Here is a 20,511-nt window from a genome sequence, read left to right as displayed (position 1 = left end):
AAAAAGGTGAGAGGCAGTTACAGTTAGAACAGTTACAGGGCAAAACATTGAGCAGTAAGAATGTAGTTAAAAGGCACAGGGCAGTTACAGGACAGACGACAGTTACAGTGAGCAGAGGGCAGTTACAAGGCACAGGTAGTAACCGACAGAGAGCAGCAAGAATGTCGTTAGAGAGCAGTTACAGAGTGTTTTACAGGGAATATGCTAGTTAAATGATAAATGGCAGACGAACAGTGTGGTATAATGCTGTAGATGTAACACAGTGGTTTAGGGTAAGCTGATGCCCAGATGTTTAACTTCGTCTTTCAAGATTATGTTTAAGTTTTCTCTTGTACTTTGTTGTGATTAAAAACATGAAATTTGTGTCCATAATAAAACAGAATTCATCTATAAATACGTCTGATGTTGTTCTTCGTCGTTCTGGCCCCTCCCAATGAGAATCTGATGAACATCTATATTGTCTGAATTGCAAAGCCAGGTGAAAGCATTACTGAAACACGAGTTTTAACGGGCCTGTTTCGCTCACATGCTATTGATCGGTGTTGGAAAAATCACACATTTATGAACTTCAAAGTCAGTCAATGCCAGAGTTGCTTTACAAAATCTTGATAGCAAGCAAGCGTTCACCACAAATAATATTACCTTAGGGATCTTTGTTATAAGATTCACATTGTATTGTCCTTCAAACAAACTTGTAAAAAGCATGTAATCCTAGAAATCTACATGCCAAATCTTTAGAAGAAGTCATTATAAGTTTATAACACATGTGACACATGTGACCTTAAAAGTGAAACAAGATCATTTAATCGAACCGACATGATAACCCTTCATTCCAACAGCTATGGGACAAATAGTGTTACCTCATAGCTTACGGATTATCAGAGAAGTTATTTTTAAGATGTTAATGCATTTGAAACTTGTGGTCTAGAAAGTGTCAAGGTCATTTATTTGCACAAACTTGATTGCTATCATCGTATCAACTATAGGGTCACTCGATGCTTATGATTCTTTAGAGTATTTTTAATATTTTAATGCATTTAAACCCTTTGACCTAGTGAGTGGCTTGAATTTTATCAGATGGTATGGTCCTTCATTCCAGCGTTGCTTTAGACCTTACAAATCTTTAGAAAAGTACATTCCTTAACAGACTTTAACTCTGTTGTCTAGAAAATGGGTCAAGAAAACTTTTTCATCACAAGAAACATGCCAAACTTTTGCCATGTAAATTTGGCAAGTGAGCTTATGCCATGGCGCAGCGTCCGTCGTCCGTCCTTCAACTTTTCCTTTGAAACGCTACTTGTTCTGAACGGCCGAGTAGATTTTGACTAAATTTGGTCTGGAGCATCTTTAGGCTAAGGGAACTCAATGTTGTATAAACGGTTGGTGTGGACCCCCTGGGGGCAGAGGAGCGGGGCCCAATAGAGGAAATTGAGGTAAAACATTTAAAATCCCTATTCTACCGTAGCAATTAAGGGATTTTATCATAATTTGGTCTGGAGCATCCTTTGGCCAATGGGACTCTATTTTATATAAACGGTGGTTATGGCCCCATGGGGGCAGAGGGGTGGGCCGAAAATGGGAAATAGAGGTAAAGCTTTAAAATCCTTCTTCTTCCATAGGGATTAAGATATTTCATCCCAATATACTCTGGAGCATCCTTGGGCCAAAGGGACTCTGTGTTGTATAAATGATTGGTATGGACCCCCTGGGGGCAAAGGTGCGGGCCCAATATGGGAAATTGAGGTAAAAATCATTAAAACTCTTCTTCTACCGTAGCAATTGAGGGATTTCATCTTAATTTGGTCTGGAGCATCCTTGGACCAAGGGGGCTTTATTGTGTATAAACGTTGGGTGTGGCCCCCTGGGGGCAGAAGGTAGGGGCCGAATAGGGGAAATAGAAGTAAACTTTTAAAATCCCTCCTCTACCATAGGGATCAAGGGATTTCATCCCAATTTGGTCTGGAGCATCCTTAAGCCAAGGGGACTCAATGTTGTATAAACAGTTGGTGTGGCAAAGGGGCGGGTCCAATATGGGACAATGAGGTTAAAACTTTAAAATCCTTCTTCTATCGTAGCAATTAAGGGATTGTATTAGCTCACCTGGTCCGAAGGACCATGTTGAGCTTATGCCATACCGCAGCGTCCGTCGTCTGTCGTCCGTCCGTCAACGTTTCCTTTAAAACACTACTATTCCTGAACGGCCCAGTAGATTTTGACTTAATTTGGTCTGAAGCATCCTTGGGCCAAGGGGACTCAATTTTGTATAAACGGTGGGTGTGGTATCCCTTGGGGCAGAAGAGCAGGGTCCAATGGTGGAAATAGAGGTAAACCCTTTAAAATCCTTCTTCTACCGTAGGGATTAAGGCATTTTATTCTAATTTAGTCTGGAGCATCCTTGGGCCAAGGGGACTCAATTTTGTGTAAATGGTGGCCCTCCTCGGGGCAGAGGTGCGGGGCCCAATAGAGAAAATAGAGGTTAACCTTTAAAATCCTTCTTCTACCATAGAGATTAAGGGTTTTCATCCTCAGTTAGTGAGTGTGGCCCCCCTAGTGGCAGAAGGGCAGGACCCAATAGGGAAAACATAGCAAATTCTTCAAAATCCTTCTTCTTCTGTAGGAATGACAGGATTTTGTCCAAATTTGGTATGAAGCATCCTGGGGTGAAGGGTACCAATTTTGTATATACGGTGTGTCTAACCCCCCTTGGGGCAGAGAGGTGGGGCCCAATAAGGGATATAGAGGAAATGCTTTAGTATCCTTTTTTGTCTTCCTGTAGGATGAAGGTATTTTGACCAAATTTGAATAGTAGCATCCTATGGGGAAGGGAAATCAGTTTTGTATAAATAGAGGGTCTGACTCCCTGCGGCCCGTGAGGTGGGGCCCAATAGGGATGATTAAGCAAATTTCTTGAAAATGCTTCTTCTTCCGTAGGAATAACAGGGGCAGTGAGGTGGGGCCCAATAAGGGATATAGAGGAATAGCTTTAATAATCCTTCTTCCATTGGAATGAAGTTATTTTGACCAAATTTGAACAGTCACATTCTATTTGGAAGGGGAATCAATTTTGTATAATTGGTGGGTTTGAACCCCCTGAGGGCAGAGGGGCGGGGCAGAATAGGGAAAATAGATAAATAGCTTTAAAATCATTTTTCTTCTGTAGGAATGACAGGATTATGTCCATAGTTGGTCTAAAGCATCATTGGGGGAAAACAACCTGTATTTGTATCAACCGTGGGTCTGACCACCCTGGGGGCAGAGGTGTAGGGCCCAGTACTGTTAACATAGCAAATTCTTCAAAATCCTCCTTTTCCCGTAGGAATGACAGGAGAATGACAGGATTTTGTCCAATTGTATATAAATATAACCCCTGACTAACCATGTAATACATGTACACTACCAGCAACATCTGGCTATTTCAACCTCAATTTTGCTAACATATCCAGGTGGACCTCTTGTTAATTTCAAATAATTAAATTTTGGAAGAACTGGAATTCTTTGAAAGAGAACTTGGGTCAAATGCATTTATCATGAATCACTGTTATGAAATATTTCAAAAATGACTGAAAATTTCATAAGTGATAATGATATTAATTTATCCAATCTTGATGGTTACTCTTTACTTAAGGATCCCTGTTCCACTGATCTGGGTTTTTTTTATAGACAGTTACCTCCCTTTAATTTCATATAACCGTAGCACAGTTGGCCCCAGACACTTCCATTGACCAAATGGTTCATTAGCTTAAACCAATAACAAGAGGCCCAATGGGCCTGCATCGCTCACCTGGTATTAATCTCACACTTGTAAACTTAAAAGTGGACTAAAATACAGCTACAGGCAGAATATCAGTGTGACCTTGAATGTCAAACAATGACATTAGGTTGAAAGTGGGTCAAGGTCATTCATTTGAACACATTTGGTAGCCCTGATTGCTACAGGCCAAATATCAGTACCCTGGGCCTTTTGGTTATTGAGAAGAAGTTGTTTGAAGATTTTAAGACATTTGACACCTGTTACCTTGAAAGTTGGTCAAGGTCATTCATTTGAACAAACTTGGTAGCCCTTCATCCGAGCATGCTCCTGGCCAAATATCACCACCTTAGGCCTATTGGTTATTCAGAAGAAGTTGTTTAAATGTTTTAAACATATTTGACCCCTGTGACCTTGAATGTAAACCAAGGTCATTTATTTGAACAAATTTGGTAGCCCTATATCCCAGCATGTTACTGGCCAAATTTATGCACCCAAGGCCTATTGGTTATTCAGAAGAAGTTGTTTAAATGTTTTGAACATATTTGACCCCTGTGACCTTGAATGTAAACCAAGGTCATTTATTTGAACAAACTTGGTATCCCTTCATCCCAGCATGCTTCTGGCCAAATATCATCACCCTTGGCCTATCGGTTATTCAGAAGAAGTTATTGAAAGGTTTTAAACATATTTGACCCCTGTGACCTAGAATATAGGTCAAGGTCATGTATTTGAACAAACTTGGTAGCCCTTCATCCGAGCATGCTCCTGGCCAAATATCACCACCTTAGGCCTATTGGTTATTCAGAAGAAGTTGTTTAAATGTTTTAAACATATTTGACCCCTGTGACCTTGAATATAAGTCAAGGGCATTTATTTGAACAAACTTGGTAGCCCTATATCCCAGCATGTTACTGGCCAAATTTAAGCACCCTAGGCCTATTGGTTATTCAGAAGAATTTGTTTAAATGTTCTAAACATATTTGACCCATGTGACCTTGAATGTAAATCAAGGTCATTTATTTGAACAAACTTAGTAGCCCTTCATCCCAGCATGCTTCTGGTTAAATATCATCACCCTAGGCCTATCGGTTATTCAGAAGAAGTTGTTGAAAGGTTTTAAACATATTTGACCCCTGTGACCTAGAATATAAGTCAAGGTCATGTATTTGGACAAAATTGGTAGCCCTTCATTCCAGCATGTTACTGGCCAAATATCATCACCCTAGGCCTATTGGTTATTCAGAAGAAGTTCTTTAAATGTTTTAAACATATTTGACCCCTGTGACCTTGAATGTAAACCAAGGTCATTTATTTGAACAAACTTGGTAGCCCTATATCCCAGCATGTTACTGGCCAAATTTAGGCACCCTGGGCCTCTTGGTTATTCAGAAGAAGTTGTTTAAAGGTTTTTAACATATTTGAACCCTGTGACCTTGAATATAAATCAAGGTCATCTATTTACACAAACTTGGTAGCCCTTCATCCCAGCATGTTACTGGCCAAATTTAAGCACCCTAGGCCTATTGGTTATTCAGAAGAATTTGTTTAAATGTTCTAAACATATTTGACCCATGTGACCTTGAATGTAAATCAAGGTCATTTATTTGAACAAACTTAGTAGCCCTTCATCCCAGCATGCTTCTGGTTAAATATCATCACCCTAGGCCTATCGGTTATTCAGAAGAAGTTGTTGAAAGGTTTTAAACATATTTGACCCCTGTGACCTTGAATATAAGTCAAGGTCATTTATTTGAACAAACTTGGTAGCCCTTCATCCCAGCATGCTTCTGGCCAAATATCATCACCCTAGGCCTTATGGTTACTGAGAAGAAGTTGTTTAAAGTAAAATGTTGACGACGGACGGACGGACGGACGGACGGACGACGGACGCCGCACCATGCCATAAGCTCACTTGGCCCTTCGGGCCAGGTGAGCTAAAAATGGTAAGTCTAGTGCTCAACTAGTTCTCCACTCGTCTAGCCTTGCTGAATTTCTGTGCCCAGAACACCTGATTATATTTTATATCATCTTGATTATTTTTTCATTAAAGTCCCCCAAGTTATGGTTTTCTTTTCAGATATGATTTATAAAAACCGGAAAAAAAAATCAATTGTGTTGTTACAGTTTTTGACAGTGGTACAAGGATCTTTAACCCTTTCACCCCTATGTAACTTTAGTAGACTCTACCATTCATTGATCTGGAGGAGTCCATTATGGTCTACAGTGGTGAAAGGGTTAAGGTTATACAGATTGTGTTAAAATACTAAACTTGTCAAAAATAATAAAACATACGAAATAACAACAGATTTCGTGTAATAAATGATCAATTGAGGTTTTATTGCAATACTTCAATACAAAATTTAACGATACAAAACTGAACCATCACATTACAATTTCCCATCCTTGAGCCTCATAAAGCACTTGTTATATTGGTGAGTTTCTGAGATGTATGTAAGTGACAACCATGTATTAACTGTTAAACAGTTTTATATCATATTAAATGTAGTGAATGTGAATCTTCTCTTTTCTTTCAATTTCTTGCGTAATTCATCCCTAACAGCATAAGGCTGCATAACACTGTTCCTCCCGGTTATACAGATCTATATGTGGTGATATCGGACCACTGTTGAATTCATCTAATACATGTACCATGTTTTCCCGAAACAACTGACCTTGAACCCAGGCCATGGTAAATGCACAAAGCTTGGTCTAGAGTTACCCAGTGGTTAGGGAAAGTTTCAAAAAATGAATACAACAAAATTAAGAATATCCGCTATTTCGTCAGTGGATTTGTTGAGAAAGTTTATATTGATGTACTTTGAGGATTAGGTTTTCTTTGAAAACCCCTTGTTTTTTGTGGCAACAGTTAGAATTTTTGTTAAGGAACAACTGGTTCAAGTCAACCAACCTTTGAACAAATTGGGCCATGTGTTCAAGTTAGCAGGATTTTACAATATCAAAATGCACCAAAATAAATGCAAAAAACAGCAAGTTATGATTACTTAATACCACATCTGACGGTAAACAGCAGAATCTCTTGCTCTGATCTACAGCTTGAAGTGACAGAAACGGTGACACAAACTCCAGCGGCCATATGCACTGTTTGTATAATCAACTTTGAAGGGGATTCTGATCCCTTTAAGTTCAAATGAAATTACTAGACGTGGAAAAACAATACTCAGATGCTGTGACCAAGTTTCTGTGCTATTTGTCTCATACTTCACCCCCAAAAATATTCACATATTGTTGGTCCACTCTCCATAAAATCATAGACTCAAAAGTTGGTTTTAATATCTGAATTGCGTTGTACACAGAAGCCAATTTACAGTTTCTCTCACTGTAACATCATACAGGACAATTACCGAAGTTCTAACAATTGTATTAAAGTCCAAGCAAACAAGAGTTATGCCCCTTCATTCCTTCGGTGGGTCCTCTGTAGGCTTGAGACCTCTTATGGTGAGATCGTATACAACCTCCTCTACCTTCTTCAGGTCATATTTCAGTCCGTCGAAGCGTTTTCGTAAAGCATCATTCTTTAGATTTAACAGTCTATAACCAGCATCTAATTCAGCTACAAATTTTGCAATCCGCAAAGGTCGAGAATAATCACTAGCTGTCACTGCATTAACAGCTAATCGTGACTGGAAACAGAAAAACAAAATATTTTCAAAATTTAATACATACTTATTTTACTCAATGAGTTTCTTATGTGCTTAGCAATTTGAGAAAATGACAATGATTCCAAAATTCTCCATAGCCATACCAGTAATAAACTTTCTAGCTCATTCTGGGACATGGCACCTACCTGTCAACTTAGGACAATCGTATTTAATTCTATGTTATTTTTCAACAATGATAATCATGCAATTCTTAAACAAAATGTTATTAACCTCCCTCTCTAGATTTTTTCAAGAATAACCCTCTGTTTCCTCTGGCCCTGACACCAGACTTGGACATTTTGACAGATAGATGTCTGGTGTAGGGCCAGAGCGCACTACCATATGAAAACGTGAAATTCTCCGACACCGTTTGGTATCGGGAAGTGACTAATCAACAAAAAGAGGCTGTCAAGTGGGAAATTTTAAATGATTGATAACCGTGGACTCAACTGGCAGAATTCAGCAGATGTTGATGATAATAAGATTGGATTTGAATCAATAAATAAACTATTTATCAATATATGTGAGTTATGTGTTGTGTCATAGTAGATTTCTGATACCAAACGGTGTTGGAGAATTCAAACCAGGGCAAGAGGATATTCGGGCTATTTGAGAATGCCAGTTCTAGAAGCATGTAAATGTTAAAATGGTCTTTGAATAACATCCTAATAAAACTAACCAGTTCACTAGCCACCTGAAGAACGCCTATCAAGAAGTCATCCAGGTCCATGTGAAATCCGTTGTCCCTGGAGAGCTCAACTGTACACAATAAAAGGCATGATAAAGAAATGTTTACATTTTTATGAACACAAGAGTTATCTCCCTTCCATACAAAATATTCTGGAAATGTTTTAAACCCATACATACATAGATTTATTCCAACAAAATTCGGATTTTACAATCCATTGACAGTCAGACGTTCAAATTTTAAAACTCTGTAAAGCCAACTCGGCAAACGATCAGACACTGTTAAAACGTTGGTCCAACCTTTGATCAAACGGTGGCCTGACAACGGAAATTAAAAGTGGTTGTTAGGCTACTTCAATGGAATGTTTTAAGGGGGAAAAAATTGGGAGTTTATAGTGAACAGCAGACAGTAGGCAATGTCATTAACCCTTTCACCCCTAAGTAACTTTAGTAGACCTTCCCATGTATTGATAGGGATGAGTCTATTATGGTCTACAGTGGTGAAAGGGTTAAAGAAAACAATGTGTTTGTCCAACAATGGCACCAACGCCATAAAACCGACAGATTTCAATAAAACACAGAACTACTGGTATTGCACTGCAAAATTGTAAAATATAGAACTGTGCTTGTCCCAATACTTATTTAACTTTGTTCAACACATTTTGTGAATTAATACTTTGCTTAAACTTCTTGTGGTCAGCCCGACATTGTACCAATTTTGTAAACTCTACTTTTCAAATGATTGATACTGAAATGCAGGTCCGTCAAAGCAACAATGACATCACCCATTGTGTTTCAACTGTTGTACACATGCTGGCAAAGCATCGCAACTTTGTTTCTGTTAAACAGTCAACTTTGTATGTCAGACCTATGTTAGGCTAACATTATAAATGCGTCTGCGACCTTGCAGACCTACTATGACGTCGGCCTAATAAAACTTTGATAGGTAGTTAAAAAATTTGCAAGAATGTTGGACTTGTGTATGCGATAGAAGTAATTTTACACTACAGTTTTAGCTTAACATGTACCATAAAATTATTTTTTTATATATATACCCCGGTATATGAAAACTTGATAAGGATAAGTTAAAAATCCAGTATTGTTTACTCATTGTTTCAAAAACAAAACAATTCTCAATTCTTTACATATTTGAAACCCTAATTGCTTACCTCCTAGTTTTGCCGCAGTTTCCTCCCTTGTCACAAGCTTTTCTGTTTGAAGGTAGGTAATGAATGCCGATAAGAAACAGCATCGTTGCATAGAAAACTTCCAATGGTCATGGAACCTGGAAAGTAAATACTTGTTTTTTTAAACACTCAATGTTTGCATTGTATGATGGAACTAGACAGGGTGATCGCTGGTAACCAGGGAGCTGAGTTGGCTGGAGCCATTGTTTAGAGTGTGGAGGTCCCGTGTTCAATCGTGGCCCCGTATTCATGAAACCACTCCCATGCTCAAACTCAGATTTTGGGCTCAAGTCCATTTTCTTGTTCTGCTGATAAATCATTCACACATTACATATTTTCTCTGTGATGTTTAAGTTTGAAGAACCTTGAAGCTGAATACTGTTTTCAATGTTTACTTTTGATGTTGGCTATGTAACATGATTTAAAGTGAGTTATGATTAGTTGGGCCTGAGCACTAAATCCATGCTTCAGCATGAAAATAAATAGTTTCATGGATATGGGCCCTGGTATCAGAGACTGGACTCCGCCTCGTAGACTACAGATGGTCACACTAATCTACAGATCCAAACCATAACCACAATTATCTACGGCTACTTAGCCACTATCTTCAAATAAAACTCTGACACTGACCACGAGCCAAGGCTACTAAAACTCATAGTGAATTATATGCACACATAAAACAATTAAACAGCTAGTAAATGCATAACAGTGACTGTGAGAAACCAATTAAATGTATTAGGGTCGGCATGAAAAAATAGGATCGGTCGGGAAACGGGAAACACAGGTACATTTTTATTTGGCCTAATCAGGAAGTATATATGCACAGAATCAAAATGAGATATGAATAATTTGACAAGGGAATTAACTCTTGTTTCATAATCTTAATTTAAGGGAGAATACTCTAAGTCGTTAAAACAGCTCTGGAGTGGAACTCTTCTTTATGATCATAACTGATGCAGTGGTACCCTTTACCTTAAATGCTTTTATTTAAATAGAATTGAAAATGGCTATCATCATTACTAGTCTAAATATTCTTTCCCCCATCTGTAGTTGAGACTTAATAATGCTCATTGCTATATCTGACTTAAGGATGCCTGTCCCACTGCACTCTGTTCCTATATACAGTTACCTCCCCTTAACTTCCATTTGGACACAGTTGGGCCAGCAGGCTTCCACTGATCTGGTAGGTCAATCATTTAGAGTAATCGTACAGAAATATGACGTACAGGGTTCGAATCCTAATCTAGCCCCTGCTGAATTTTTACACTCGGAACATTGTTTTTGCTAATATTTTGTTTATTTCATTTATATTATTTCTCAATAAAGTCCTGCAAGGTATTGGTTTCGTTTCAGGAATTGTTTATCAAAGCAGGGTTTCACCTTTTTCTTGCATATCTCATATGTAATTTTACAAAAGTTGGCCAGTTAAAAAATGTCATTTAGTCTGTTCAAATAGAAGTTACTGAAAAGCCTGCAAAGCTATAATCATGTTGAGAAAAAGAGTTTCCAATACTTAGTTCCAGTTTTTGGCAGTGGTACGGGTACCCTTGACATACAGGAAGGTATTGTGTTAAGATATGAGTCTCATGTGTAAGATTTGTTTTAGGAGATGTTACTAGCTATAAACAGCAAGTCAACAGCAGTAAAAGCATGGTGTCAAACAGACATTACCTATAGTACTGCCCTGACGGAACAACCTCGGCCAGCTTTCTGTACTGTTCCCTCAGTGTAGCAAACGAAGCTTCGGCCTTCTTGCAGTGATCCTGTACTATAGAAACATATAACCAGCACGTTAACAAGAGAACTTAGAGGAAATCATCTACTAATATGTTTTCTATCTTAACAATGCTGTAAATTACTCTAAGAATAATTGATATCTGGAATAGTCTCCAACAAGATGTTTCATCTCATAACGTATTTGACTTTGAGAAAAACTTGGACAAATTCTGGAAAGATCTTGAGTTAAAGTATGTCTTAACAGTATGTCTTAACAGTGTCTTATATATAGGCTTTTTTATGTTTACCACAATGTATATCAAATCAAAAAAGAAACAGGTGAGCGATACAGGTCCTCTGGGCCTCTTATATAGGCTTATTATACGTTTACCACATTGAATTACAATTAAATTGTTGTGGATAAAGAGGCAGCAATGCCTGCGTCCACTAATATCCTATTAAACCCTTTAAAAAAATGTTTTTCTAGTGAGCCTATTTCCTGTTGTTTGTCTAGTCGTAGTGCGAAACTAAAACTCTTTAAAAAAACATATCCTTTTTGTGAAAAAAAAGTTACCCATTCTACCTTGACCTTTGGCCATCAGCCTCAGCAGCTTAGAAGCATTATGATTTATGAAAATGTATAGCAATTCTGATCACAAGTTCATCAATTTGAGCACAAGCATGATCATTTATTAGAAGTAAATAAAATATAAATGAACAATATAAAAAATCAATACTAACAGAAGAGATTTATCACATATACTGTGAGATCTTCACTGAGCTTAAATTTCATGGTTTTGCAATCCTTTGAGGAAAAGTTGATATAAAAAAAAAATCAACATGAACATATGTATGTGTTTCTTATGAGAGTTGTAAACCAGTCAAACAATAAGTGGGGAAGATAATGCCTTTCTGGCAAGTTAGCTTTTCCATGGTATAATTATTGGACATGACATCTTCGATCTCCAGGGGTTACACTCACTTTCGCTCTCTGCACCCCATAGCAAAATCGAAGACACACGACTAGTATTTGATTGATCTTAAAAAAAACCTGACCAATCACTAAGGCTAATGTCTGCCCTTTGAAGATTACAGAGGACACTCGACTTAAAAGCTAGTTAATTTTACTGTTGCACGACTGACAGATTCTTTTGATGTATATCAAAGGATCAAACTAGTGTTCTTGTTTTATTCAAAAGGTGGAAGACATGCTATGACATATTCTGTCTTTTCGTATTGCAGAGTTATCTGCTCTTGTGAGTATTGATTGTTACGTCATTTGTTTGTGTGAGTAACATCATAAATTTATGAGAAAACGACATAATTTTCTCACACAAACTAATGAGGTAGCAATCAATACCTGCTCACAAGAGCAGATACCTCTGTAACACGAAAAGACGGAATTCCAGGGGTGCAGAGAGTGAAAGTGAGTATAACCCCTGGAGTATCGAGAATGGGGACCTAATTGCAGCAGCGTATTAATCTCACTTAGTGTCTTTAAACGTAAGTCATAGTCACCTTGTTTGATGCCGCCCTGCTGATGTACAAGCTGAAGTTGAGTATGGATCTCTCGTGTCGTCTGCTCTAAGTCACGCACCAGGACTCGGATTCGCTGAAATGAATCGAACATTTGTGGAATTCATTTCCAGGATAAAATTTCAAATCCAAATCTTGCAGCGCACAACTATGCCTGAATAGTATGGTACACAGAAACCAGTCAACTGTTAAAACCATACAAATTCTGAATAATTTTCGGAAATATTTTTTCTGCAACTATGCTGCAAATACAAGCAAGATACCTCAATCACTTTTTAAGTTTTTACCATCTTTCAAAACGATTGCAGATAAAACAATATTTGAATGTTTTGATGAGGCTTAAAACATGTTGTCTTTTTTTAGTTTTCAATAAATTTAAATATCCTCTGTTAAAGTCTGAATTAATGTCTTGATAAAATGGTTTAGAGAAAAAGAACCCACAAACTAAACTAAACAATCATTTTGTTTGGACTTAACTTGTCAATCTCGCATGTGTCTCCAGTCGTCTACTAATTGACCACGTGTTTATATTATCAGTGTTTAATTACTGATAAACTAAACCCTGAGCTGAGGCCTGAAGCAAGCATTTCAATAACCATTGTTATGTTACTGCCCTCTTAGGCTTATTGTAACTTAATTAAGACTTATGTTATTACCTCTCGGATTTCTTGTTCATCGTCTAAATATTTCTGAAAGTCGGTAAAAATGGTTGACATCGACGAATCGCTTGCCATGGTAAATCTAAACAAATCGTCTCACATGTGTGTCTGGACAAAAACTAATTTTTAGTTTAGAGTTACCGCCCTTCGATAAAATAGTGCATGATTTGGTGGACGGATAACAAAATCCGGAATTATAATACACATTGTAAGTATTAAAAATGTAATTGAAATAAAAACTCGATATTTGTTGGCATAACTAAATTGACATAGTTTTGTAAGTATTGTTGTGCCTACTCCGAAATAATCGAATTTCACGTTTTAAAAACTTTTAACGGGGGGTCCCATAAAAAGAATTTTAATAAAAGGAGATAAATGTTAACGCGTTATATGTTATAGTCAGTTATTTTGAACTGAGTTACGTCAAAATATTGTAGATATATCTTGTAACAGGAGATGCTGTGCGAAATAACTATCTGTTTTTTGTGTGTGGCACTTGAAATCACTTACCCAGTTCAGTCCCCTAACACCCCGGCCCGTGATGTATTGGTAGAAACAATGAAGAACATATTTCAACTCGATCAAGCCAAAACAACCGCACACACAAAACTTGTCCCGATAAAAAAATCATCTAACGAATTAATTAAAGGGCAAAAGTCATACGCAGATACAGAAAACGAAAGTGAATGGAGTGGTTTGGTGACTTGCCTTTCACCAGGAAGGTCGGACCGGGTTCGATTCCAAAATCTTATGGGTCGTCATAAGAAGCCCAACCATGGGGGTTTCTGTGGGTACTCCAGTTTCCTCCCACATAAGACCATGTGCGCGCAATATAAATTGCAAAAAGTTGTTTAATTGTTGTAAAATAGAAATGTCTTCTGTATTAAATCAGCATACATTTTCTGGTAAAAAAATAATAATAATAAAGCAAGCTGAGATAAGGTGATCCCATATAATTCTGTATTCTGTGATCCTTTTGGTCAGTTTGATGGTGGTAATGGTGTTGGGAGTGGCATCCTCGATACTCAAGGGGTTACGCTTACTATCGCTCTCTGCACCCTGGAATTTCTCAAGGCAAAATCGAAGGCATGTGGCTAGCTATTTGATAAAAAAAATCTGATCAACCGCTAGGCTGATACCTGTCATTTGAAGATTACTCTGAAGCGACACCAAACTACCAGTCAATTCTACCGTTACCCGACCGCGATATTGTTTTGGTGTACATCAAACGACAAAACTAGACTCCTCGTTTCATCCGCAGGGTGGCGCACACTGGGCCTTCGTTTTTGCTATGACATATTTCAGGAATGCAGAGAGCGAAAGTGGATATCGAAGATGGGATTATTGTGGCGCCACAGTCAGGCATCCTCGATATCCAGGGGTTACGCTCATTTTCTCTCTCTCTCTCTCTCTCTCTCTCTCTCTCTCTGCATCCCTGGAATATGTCATAACAAAATTGAAGGCTCAGTGTACACCACCTTGTTGATAAGACAAGGAGACTAGTTAGATACTTTGATTAACATCAAAATAATCTCACGGTCGCGTAACGGTAAAAATCGACTGACTTTGAAGTCGTGGGACAGGTATCAGCCTAGCGATTGGTCAGGATGTTTTACCTGAGACCAATCAAACGGTTATCTTTGTGTCTTCAATTTTGCTACGACATATTCCAGGGGTGCAGAGAGCGTACTTGAGCGTAACCCCTGGAGATCGAGGATACAATGATACGATGATCCTTCTAGAGTTTCACAAAGAACATCGGACCAGCATAATTTCAGCGCTTTATAAGTGTCAAAATGAGTAGCGATTTGCCCATTTACCCAAATTTCATTTAATTTAACAGAAGTCAATTATTGCGCCACTGAAACGAAATTAGACAACTTAATTAAAAGAGATTAATCGAACATTTTTTCTTTTACCATATTTTCTTTTTTCATGGAATTATTTTTAAGATATGGTAAGTTATTCATTGAAATCCAATATCACTACTGCATTACTTGGGAAGTCAAAGAACAAAATGGCACTGCAAAATCAGTTCAAGGTGAACACCAACTGGCCATGCACCGAAAGCCAGTCAATTCATAATATTTACATTTCCAGTGCAAGTTCCCCTTATAAACATTACAAGAAGAAGCTGCGTTCATAGGGATATGAACTCAATTGGTTCAGTGGCATTTTGAAGTTTTTCCTCTCGCCTAAAACAAGTCACGTCCAAATCAAAGCTTGCCATCTCCAAATATGTTAGCGATAAGAGATGAACATGTGTTTGAAAAAAAAGTAGAATGACAAGCCAGTTCAATTAATATTTCACTGAGATTGCTGGTAAACTGACGCCTCAACTTGAACATGTTACGGCCTCTTTCCAGAAGTTGAAATGGTGGAATATATGTGATAAACTGAATGATAATATCAACTTTGTCATTCCCAATGTGTCTCATGATTTTGTTATTATGATTTTGAAAGGTTTGGACGAGCATAAAGCTACTACATTGTTCATGCTGAAATAGCACAGTCATTTACCTATATTATAAACCTTAGTATCCGGTCTGGTAAATTTCCAACACATTGGAAGATGGCAAGAGTAAACCTGGGCAAAGAACATAGATGATGGTCTTAATACAGGAGTCGTACTTTTAGATTTTAAAAAGGCGTTTGATTTGGTAGACCTTGATGTTTTACTTAGAAAAATGGCTCTGTATGGAATCGAACAGAATTCATTGTCATGGTTTAAATCTTATCTATACAACAGGACTCAAGTAGTATCTCTTGCAGGTCATATGTCAGAAGGTCGTACAATTACACATGGTGTGCCTCAAGGATCTATTCTTGGTCCTGTTATGTTTTTAATTTTTATAAATGACTTGCCCCTACATGTTGTATTGTATTGAAAATAAATGATGATAAATGTCAAGAAAACAAAATGTATGTGCATTGCCTCAAAACAAAAGCAAATAAAGAAACTGTTTAAAGAGCTATGGCGGGTTGCTATGCCCATTATCCCAAAGTTATGACCCGCTAGTGCGCGCGTCCAACCGTGCACTGTTATGACGCGTCCTCAGGTATTTGTATACAGGTAGCTCTATCGGAATCCCGTGTCTTAGAATAGACTATTTTTAAACGGACGAATTTAAGATCATGGCTATAATACAAGCGTTTCACGATAAAGACTTAACAAAATGCTTATTTTGCGTAAACACAAGATCGTACAATCATTACTAACAAGTTTGAAAGGATTTAATTTGCATTACTACTGCCAAAGTCATGCCGTTACCTGTTTTCTTAAAAAATACACATCTTGATTTTGTTCGTCCTGCACCTTAGAAAGGTAAAATCACATATAATTTTCGAATAGCATGTCTTACACGTGTATTGCGCTTCTTACTTTGTGCTGCAGTCTTACTAAAAATGAGAAAGTTACTACATTAAGGAGGGTAGAGAGAAAATCATGACCTAACTTCTTTCTAGTTTTGTCAACCTTCAGTAAACTGAGTTGCTAGAACTTATTTGTGCGATACGTGTGTAACAGGAGAGGAAAAATGCACGGCCAGACCGGGGTTCGAACCCGGGACCTTCCGAACTCTAGACGGACGCGAATCCAGTTCCGCTACTGACAGCTTCACGTGATTGACAATCACATTTATTGGTATACAAAAAACCCAACATTAATGTTCATATTGCAGCAATATAATAATTAATCAAAATATCGATTTGGGTCAGATTCGGCCCATATTCAACATATGGAAAATCATAAAATTGGCAGGGAAATTAAATCTGACGTTGCATGCTTTATGACGTCATAATTATGCTGATCTAACGTGGGCCTAACTAACCCCAGGCTGCCTGTCCGAACTTGCCCAATGTGGGGCACGTTCGGACATCCAATCGTTCGACAGAAAGACGGACGTGTTTTTCCTTTTGTTATCATTTCATGAAAGGCATGTAGCATGGTTTTCTCTTTGGTCATTGTATTGTTTTGTAAATACTGTATATTCTAGCTGTAACGTCTTCTCTACTATGTGTTGAAAACACTAGGAAATAAAGAATCAGAATCTCTTCCAAATGGTAAATATACTCATAAATTTTAACGTTTGTCATGGTGTCTAGAACGACTTTAATTAAAATGGGCCAAAATTGTCCGGTCTCCCCAATATAATGAGTGTTGATCCAAACTATATACCTCTTACACAATAGGGTAGGCAACAACATACCTCCTTCATTATTTTAATTGATTCATTGTCCATTTGAGGATTACACTATCACAACAGTGTAGGGATGTATTAATTAATACAGAACGTAAATAAGGTGGTAGCCCCAGAAAAATAAGAAACTTAAAAGAACGTATATATTACATGAGTTAAAATATTAAATAAGATATTTGGCAAGTTTTTGATTACCTTTTGATATTTTACATATATATCTTATATGGCTCTGATATCATTATATTTGAATTAGGATCAGCCTGTGACATTGTAATTCAGTAGTTTATTATTTTTTATCATAAAATTTATCAGGATTGAACTCAAAGCACATGTTGCTTCCATTCGGAACGTTTCGATCGTATCTGTTTCAGCAATAGTAGGCCAATCAGAATGGTCTTCGCCATCGGAAGACGGCAAGATGGCGCACATGTTGGTGTTGCGTCGGGAACATTAATTTTATATCACTTAATTATCATATTTCCAGACAATTTTAGGACTTCACATTCAGCCGTTTTGTAAAGATGACTTCTGTACATTGCGTAGTGCATCCATTACCAGGCACTGACGACCAGCTCAATGACAGGTATGATGCAAACCCAGGCGTTTCAATGGCGATTCTTTGTATAATTTTGTCAGTAATCTGTCTGGGTAAAAACGTTTGTCTGTCGTCGAAAATAAAACGATAGACGACAGAAACTCATTTTGGGATATGTTGGTCGTCTGGTGGCTAAATCCAGAATTGATTTGGCTATATTTAATATCGCTAGAAACAGTTATTCACAAAATTATAATAAAGTGGATGAGGTCAAGTGCCAACATAAAAATTCAAAATGGAGTTTGTAGAGAAATAATAAAATTTGTTTAGTTATAGACATAAATGAGGAGTTTCCACGTATTTAAGAAGAAATCTAGGTAACCAAACAATTAAAAATGTATTAAGTTAAGATTTGCCTTGAATATTCTAAGGTTTGCATATAATTTAAGGGTACATCTTTGTTCTTTTATGTGTTTCCTTTAAATGTTCAACAGAAAACACTACCATATACTCCTTTCTTTTCATCTTTAACAAATTAATCTTTTGACTGTTTATGGTCCATTTTGAATAAGTCTTTCCCTATTCCCTGAGATTCGTGTTTAGCTTTCAATATTAGATCAATAATGGCTGAATGTATTTAAGCTCTATGTAAACAAAATTACAAATATCTGTTTGGTTGGGCCGGAGCATCAGATGTAATTGATATTGATTGCAAACTCTCAAACAGTTAAATAGGGCTGTAGTTTCGTTTGGGAATGAATAAACAACTGTAACAGGAGCAGAAAAATGTACGGCCAGACCATAGTTCAAACCCGGGTCACCATCTAAACTCTAGAAGGACGCTTAACCAATTGAGCTACCTGGTCACCGACAATCAACTCGGCCTAGTTCCTCTACATTCCTCCCTCCTTTAACAGTCCTTGACTCCAAAGACACACAAGATCCTATACAACCTTCTGTGGGTATATTTCGTTGGGTACCAAATGTAACGGGAGCAGAACATTGTGCGGTCAGACAGGGGTTCAAACCAATTGAGTGACCTGGTGGCCGTCGATCGACCCAGTCTAGTTCTGTTACACAACCATTAGAGATTTGAAAAGCTGATAACCAGTGAAATTGTGGTAATCCTTATCAAAGCAGTGATTGTATACACTCATCTGTTGTTATGACTGGCGATATACATTCACATTTATACGTATAAGAAGTCACTGCTGGTAAAAGTAATTACCACAGATTTAGATATGACCATTTCATTAATAGTCCTGTTTCATTATGCTTTGTTAAAAAAAAGACAATTTTTTCAGACTATAAGTCTTAAAGTCTATTTTTTCTTTTGTAGATTGCGAGAAGTAGCAGAGAAGATAAGCCACCATGGGTTCTCAAGTCCACTGGCATTTTCTGCCATCAGAAATCTCACAGTGGTTCAGTGTGTTGTAGGACCAAACTACATAGCACTACTACTTGAGGTAAACATTGCAGTAGAAATAGAGGTTCCACATTGAATGACTAGTTTTTTGGTCTACCTAATAATACTTAGTTAATTATGAAAAAGAAAGCTAGCTTTGGGGAGTTTCTTTTAATGCCCCTGCCATTTTTTGGAGAATGATGGAAGGGCATCCTCGATACTCAAGGGAATACGTCTACACTCACTTACACCCTCTGCACCCATGGAATATGTTTTAGCAAAATTGAAGGCGTGCGGCTCGCTATTTGATTGATCTCGGGTTAAAATAAAAACCTGACCAATCACTAGGCTTATCCCTTTCTATTGACGATTACAGAGGAGAAACGCCTGATTATAGTGACCGAGTTTCTTTTGATGAACACCAAAGGATCAAACTAGTCTTCTAGTCTCGCCACAAGGTGGCTCACATGTACAATGAGTCTTCAATTTTGCTGTTACATATTCCAGGGATGCAGAGAGCGTAAGTGAGCGTAACACCTGGATATTGAAGATGATGGAAGGGGGCATACATTATTATCCCCCTCTGTTTGTGATTCATTGCCATGGCTCTATTTCTTAGTGAATCATATATATAATCATATTGTTTCAGTGGTAGAATACAATTGAAAATACAATCTAAAATTTTCTTATTACAACATTGATATAAGAATCTCCAACTAAATTTTTTTCTCTCTCAAATACACTATCTTGAAAATGCAACTTATTATATAACTGAGTTTCATATATCAATATGGGGATATAAGAATCAATTTTATAGTTTTCACAAATTCTTTACCCTTGTAACTTGATGCATGTACATTGTATCACAATTGTTTATAAAAAAGGACAAATAAGGATTTTATCACACTTGGAAATCACACGTACATCATTAATTATAATTTGAAAAACAGGACATAACATCATCTATCACCAGAGCTAAATTTTCGGCTGTAGTTGATTGATACACGATGTATTGAATTTTTTTTAATCAGGATGGAAGAATTTGCCGTATTTCATTTGCTGTTGTCAATGACAGATTGGACCTCAACAAGTCTGAAAATAAACCGTAAGCATCAGCTCAATATTGTACCAAGATATGGATGTTTGCACTGATGTTTAACAGTGATTGTGTCACTGC

The 20,511-nt window shown here is 37.5% G+C and overlaps 2 protein-coding genes across 4 annotated transcripts in view; one reads left to right on the top strand and one right to left on the bottom strand.

The window, feature by feature from the left end:
• Positions 1-6,067: 6,067 nt before the first annotated feature.
• LOC110465766 (translin-like) lies at positions 6,068-13,341 on the bottom strand. The gene is made up of 6 exons (XM_021521840.1): positions 13,193-13,341; positions 12,519-12,612; positions 10,956-11,052; positions 9,267-9,382; positions 8,090-8,169; positions 6,068-7,392 (listed from the first exon to the last, which is right to left on the bottom strand). Exons 1-6 carry the CDS (start codon positions 13,268-13,270, stop codon positions 7,165-7,167), a joined length of 693 nt encoding a protein of 230 aa, XP_021377515.1. The 5' UTR covers positions 13,271-13,341; the 3' UTR covers positions 6,068-7,164.
• Positions 13,342-17,803: 4,462 nt separating this feature from the next.
• Positions 17,804-20,511, top strand: part of LOC110465782 (E3 ubiquitin-protein ligase UBR5-like) — a 50,467-nt gene continuing 47,759 nt past the window's right edge. For all 3 annotated transcript variants that reach the window (XM_021521860.1, XM_021521859.1, XM_021521861.1), the window contains exons 1-3: positions 17,804-17,977; positions 19,269-19,395; positions 20,366-20,439. In XM_021521860.1, coding sequence (XP_021377535.1) covers positions 17,916-17,977; positions 19,269-19,395; positions 20,366-20,439 — 263 coding nt within the window. In that variant the 5' untranslated portion in view covers positions 17,804-17,915. The remainder of the gene's footprint in view (positions 17,978-19,268; positions 19,396-20,365; positions 20,440-20,511) is intronic.

Source organism: Mizuhopecten yessoensis, unplaced genomic scaffold (assembly GCF_002113885.1).
Source record: "Mizuhopecten yessoensis strain PY_sf001 unplaced genomic scaffold, ASM211388v2 scaffold11101, whole genome shotgun sequence".
NCBI lineage: Eukaryota > Metazoa > Mollusca > Bivalvia > Pectinida > Pectinidae > Mizuhopecten > Mizuhopecten yessoensis.
This window is presented reverse-complemented; position numbering and strand designations above follow the sequence as displayed.

What these genes read in the sequence shown, in the direction of transcription:
- LOC110465766 (XM_021521840.1), bottom strand. Translation starts at nt 13,270, where the DNA reads ATGGCAAGCGATTCGTCGATGTCAACCATTTTTACCGACTTTCAGAAA. An exon ending in ATGAACAAGAAATCCGAGAG is followed by an intron (nt 12,613 to 13,192) that starts GTAATAACATAA and finishes GATTCATTTCAG; the next exon opens with CGAATCCGAGTCCTGGTGCG. An exon ending in TTCAGGTGGCTAGTGAACTG is followed by an intron (nt 7,393 to 8,089) that starts GTTAGTTTTATT and finishes TTCTGTTTCCAG; the next exon opens with TCACGATTAGCTGTTAATGC.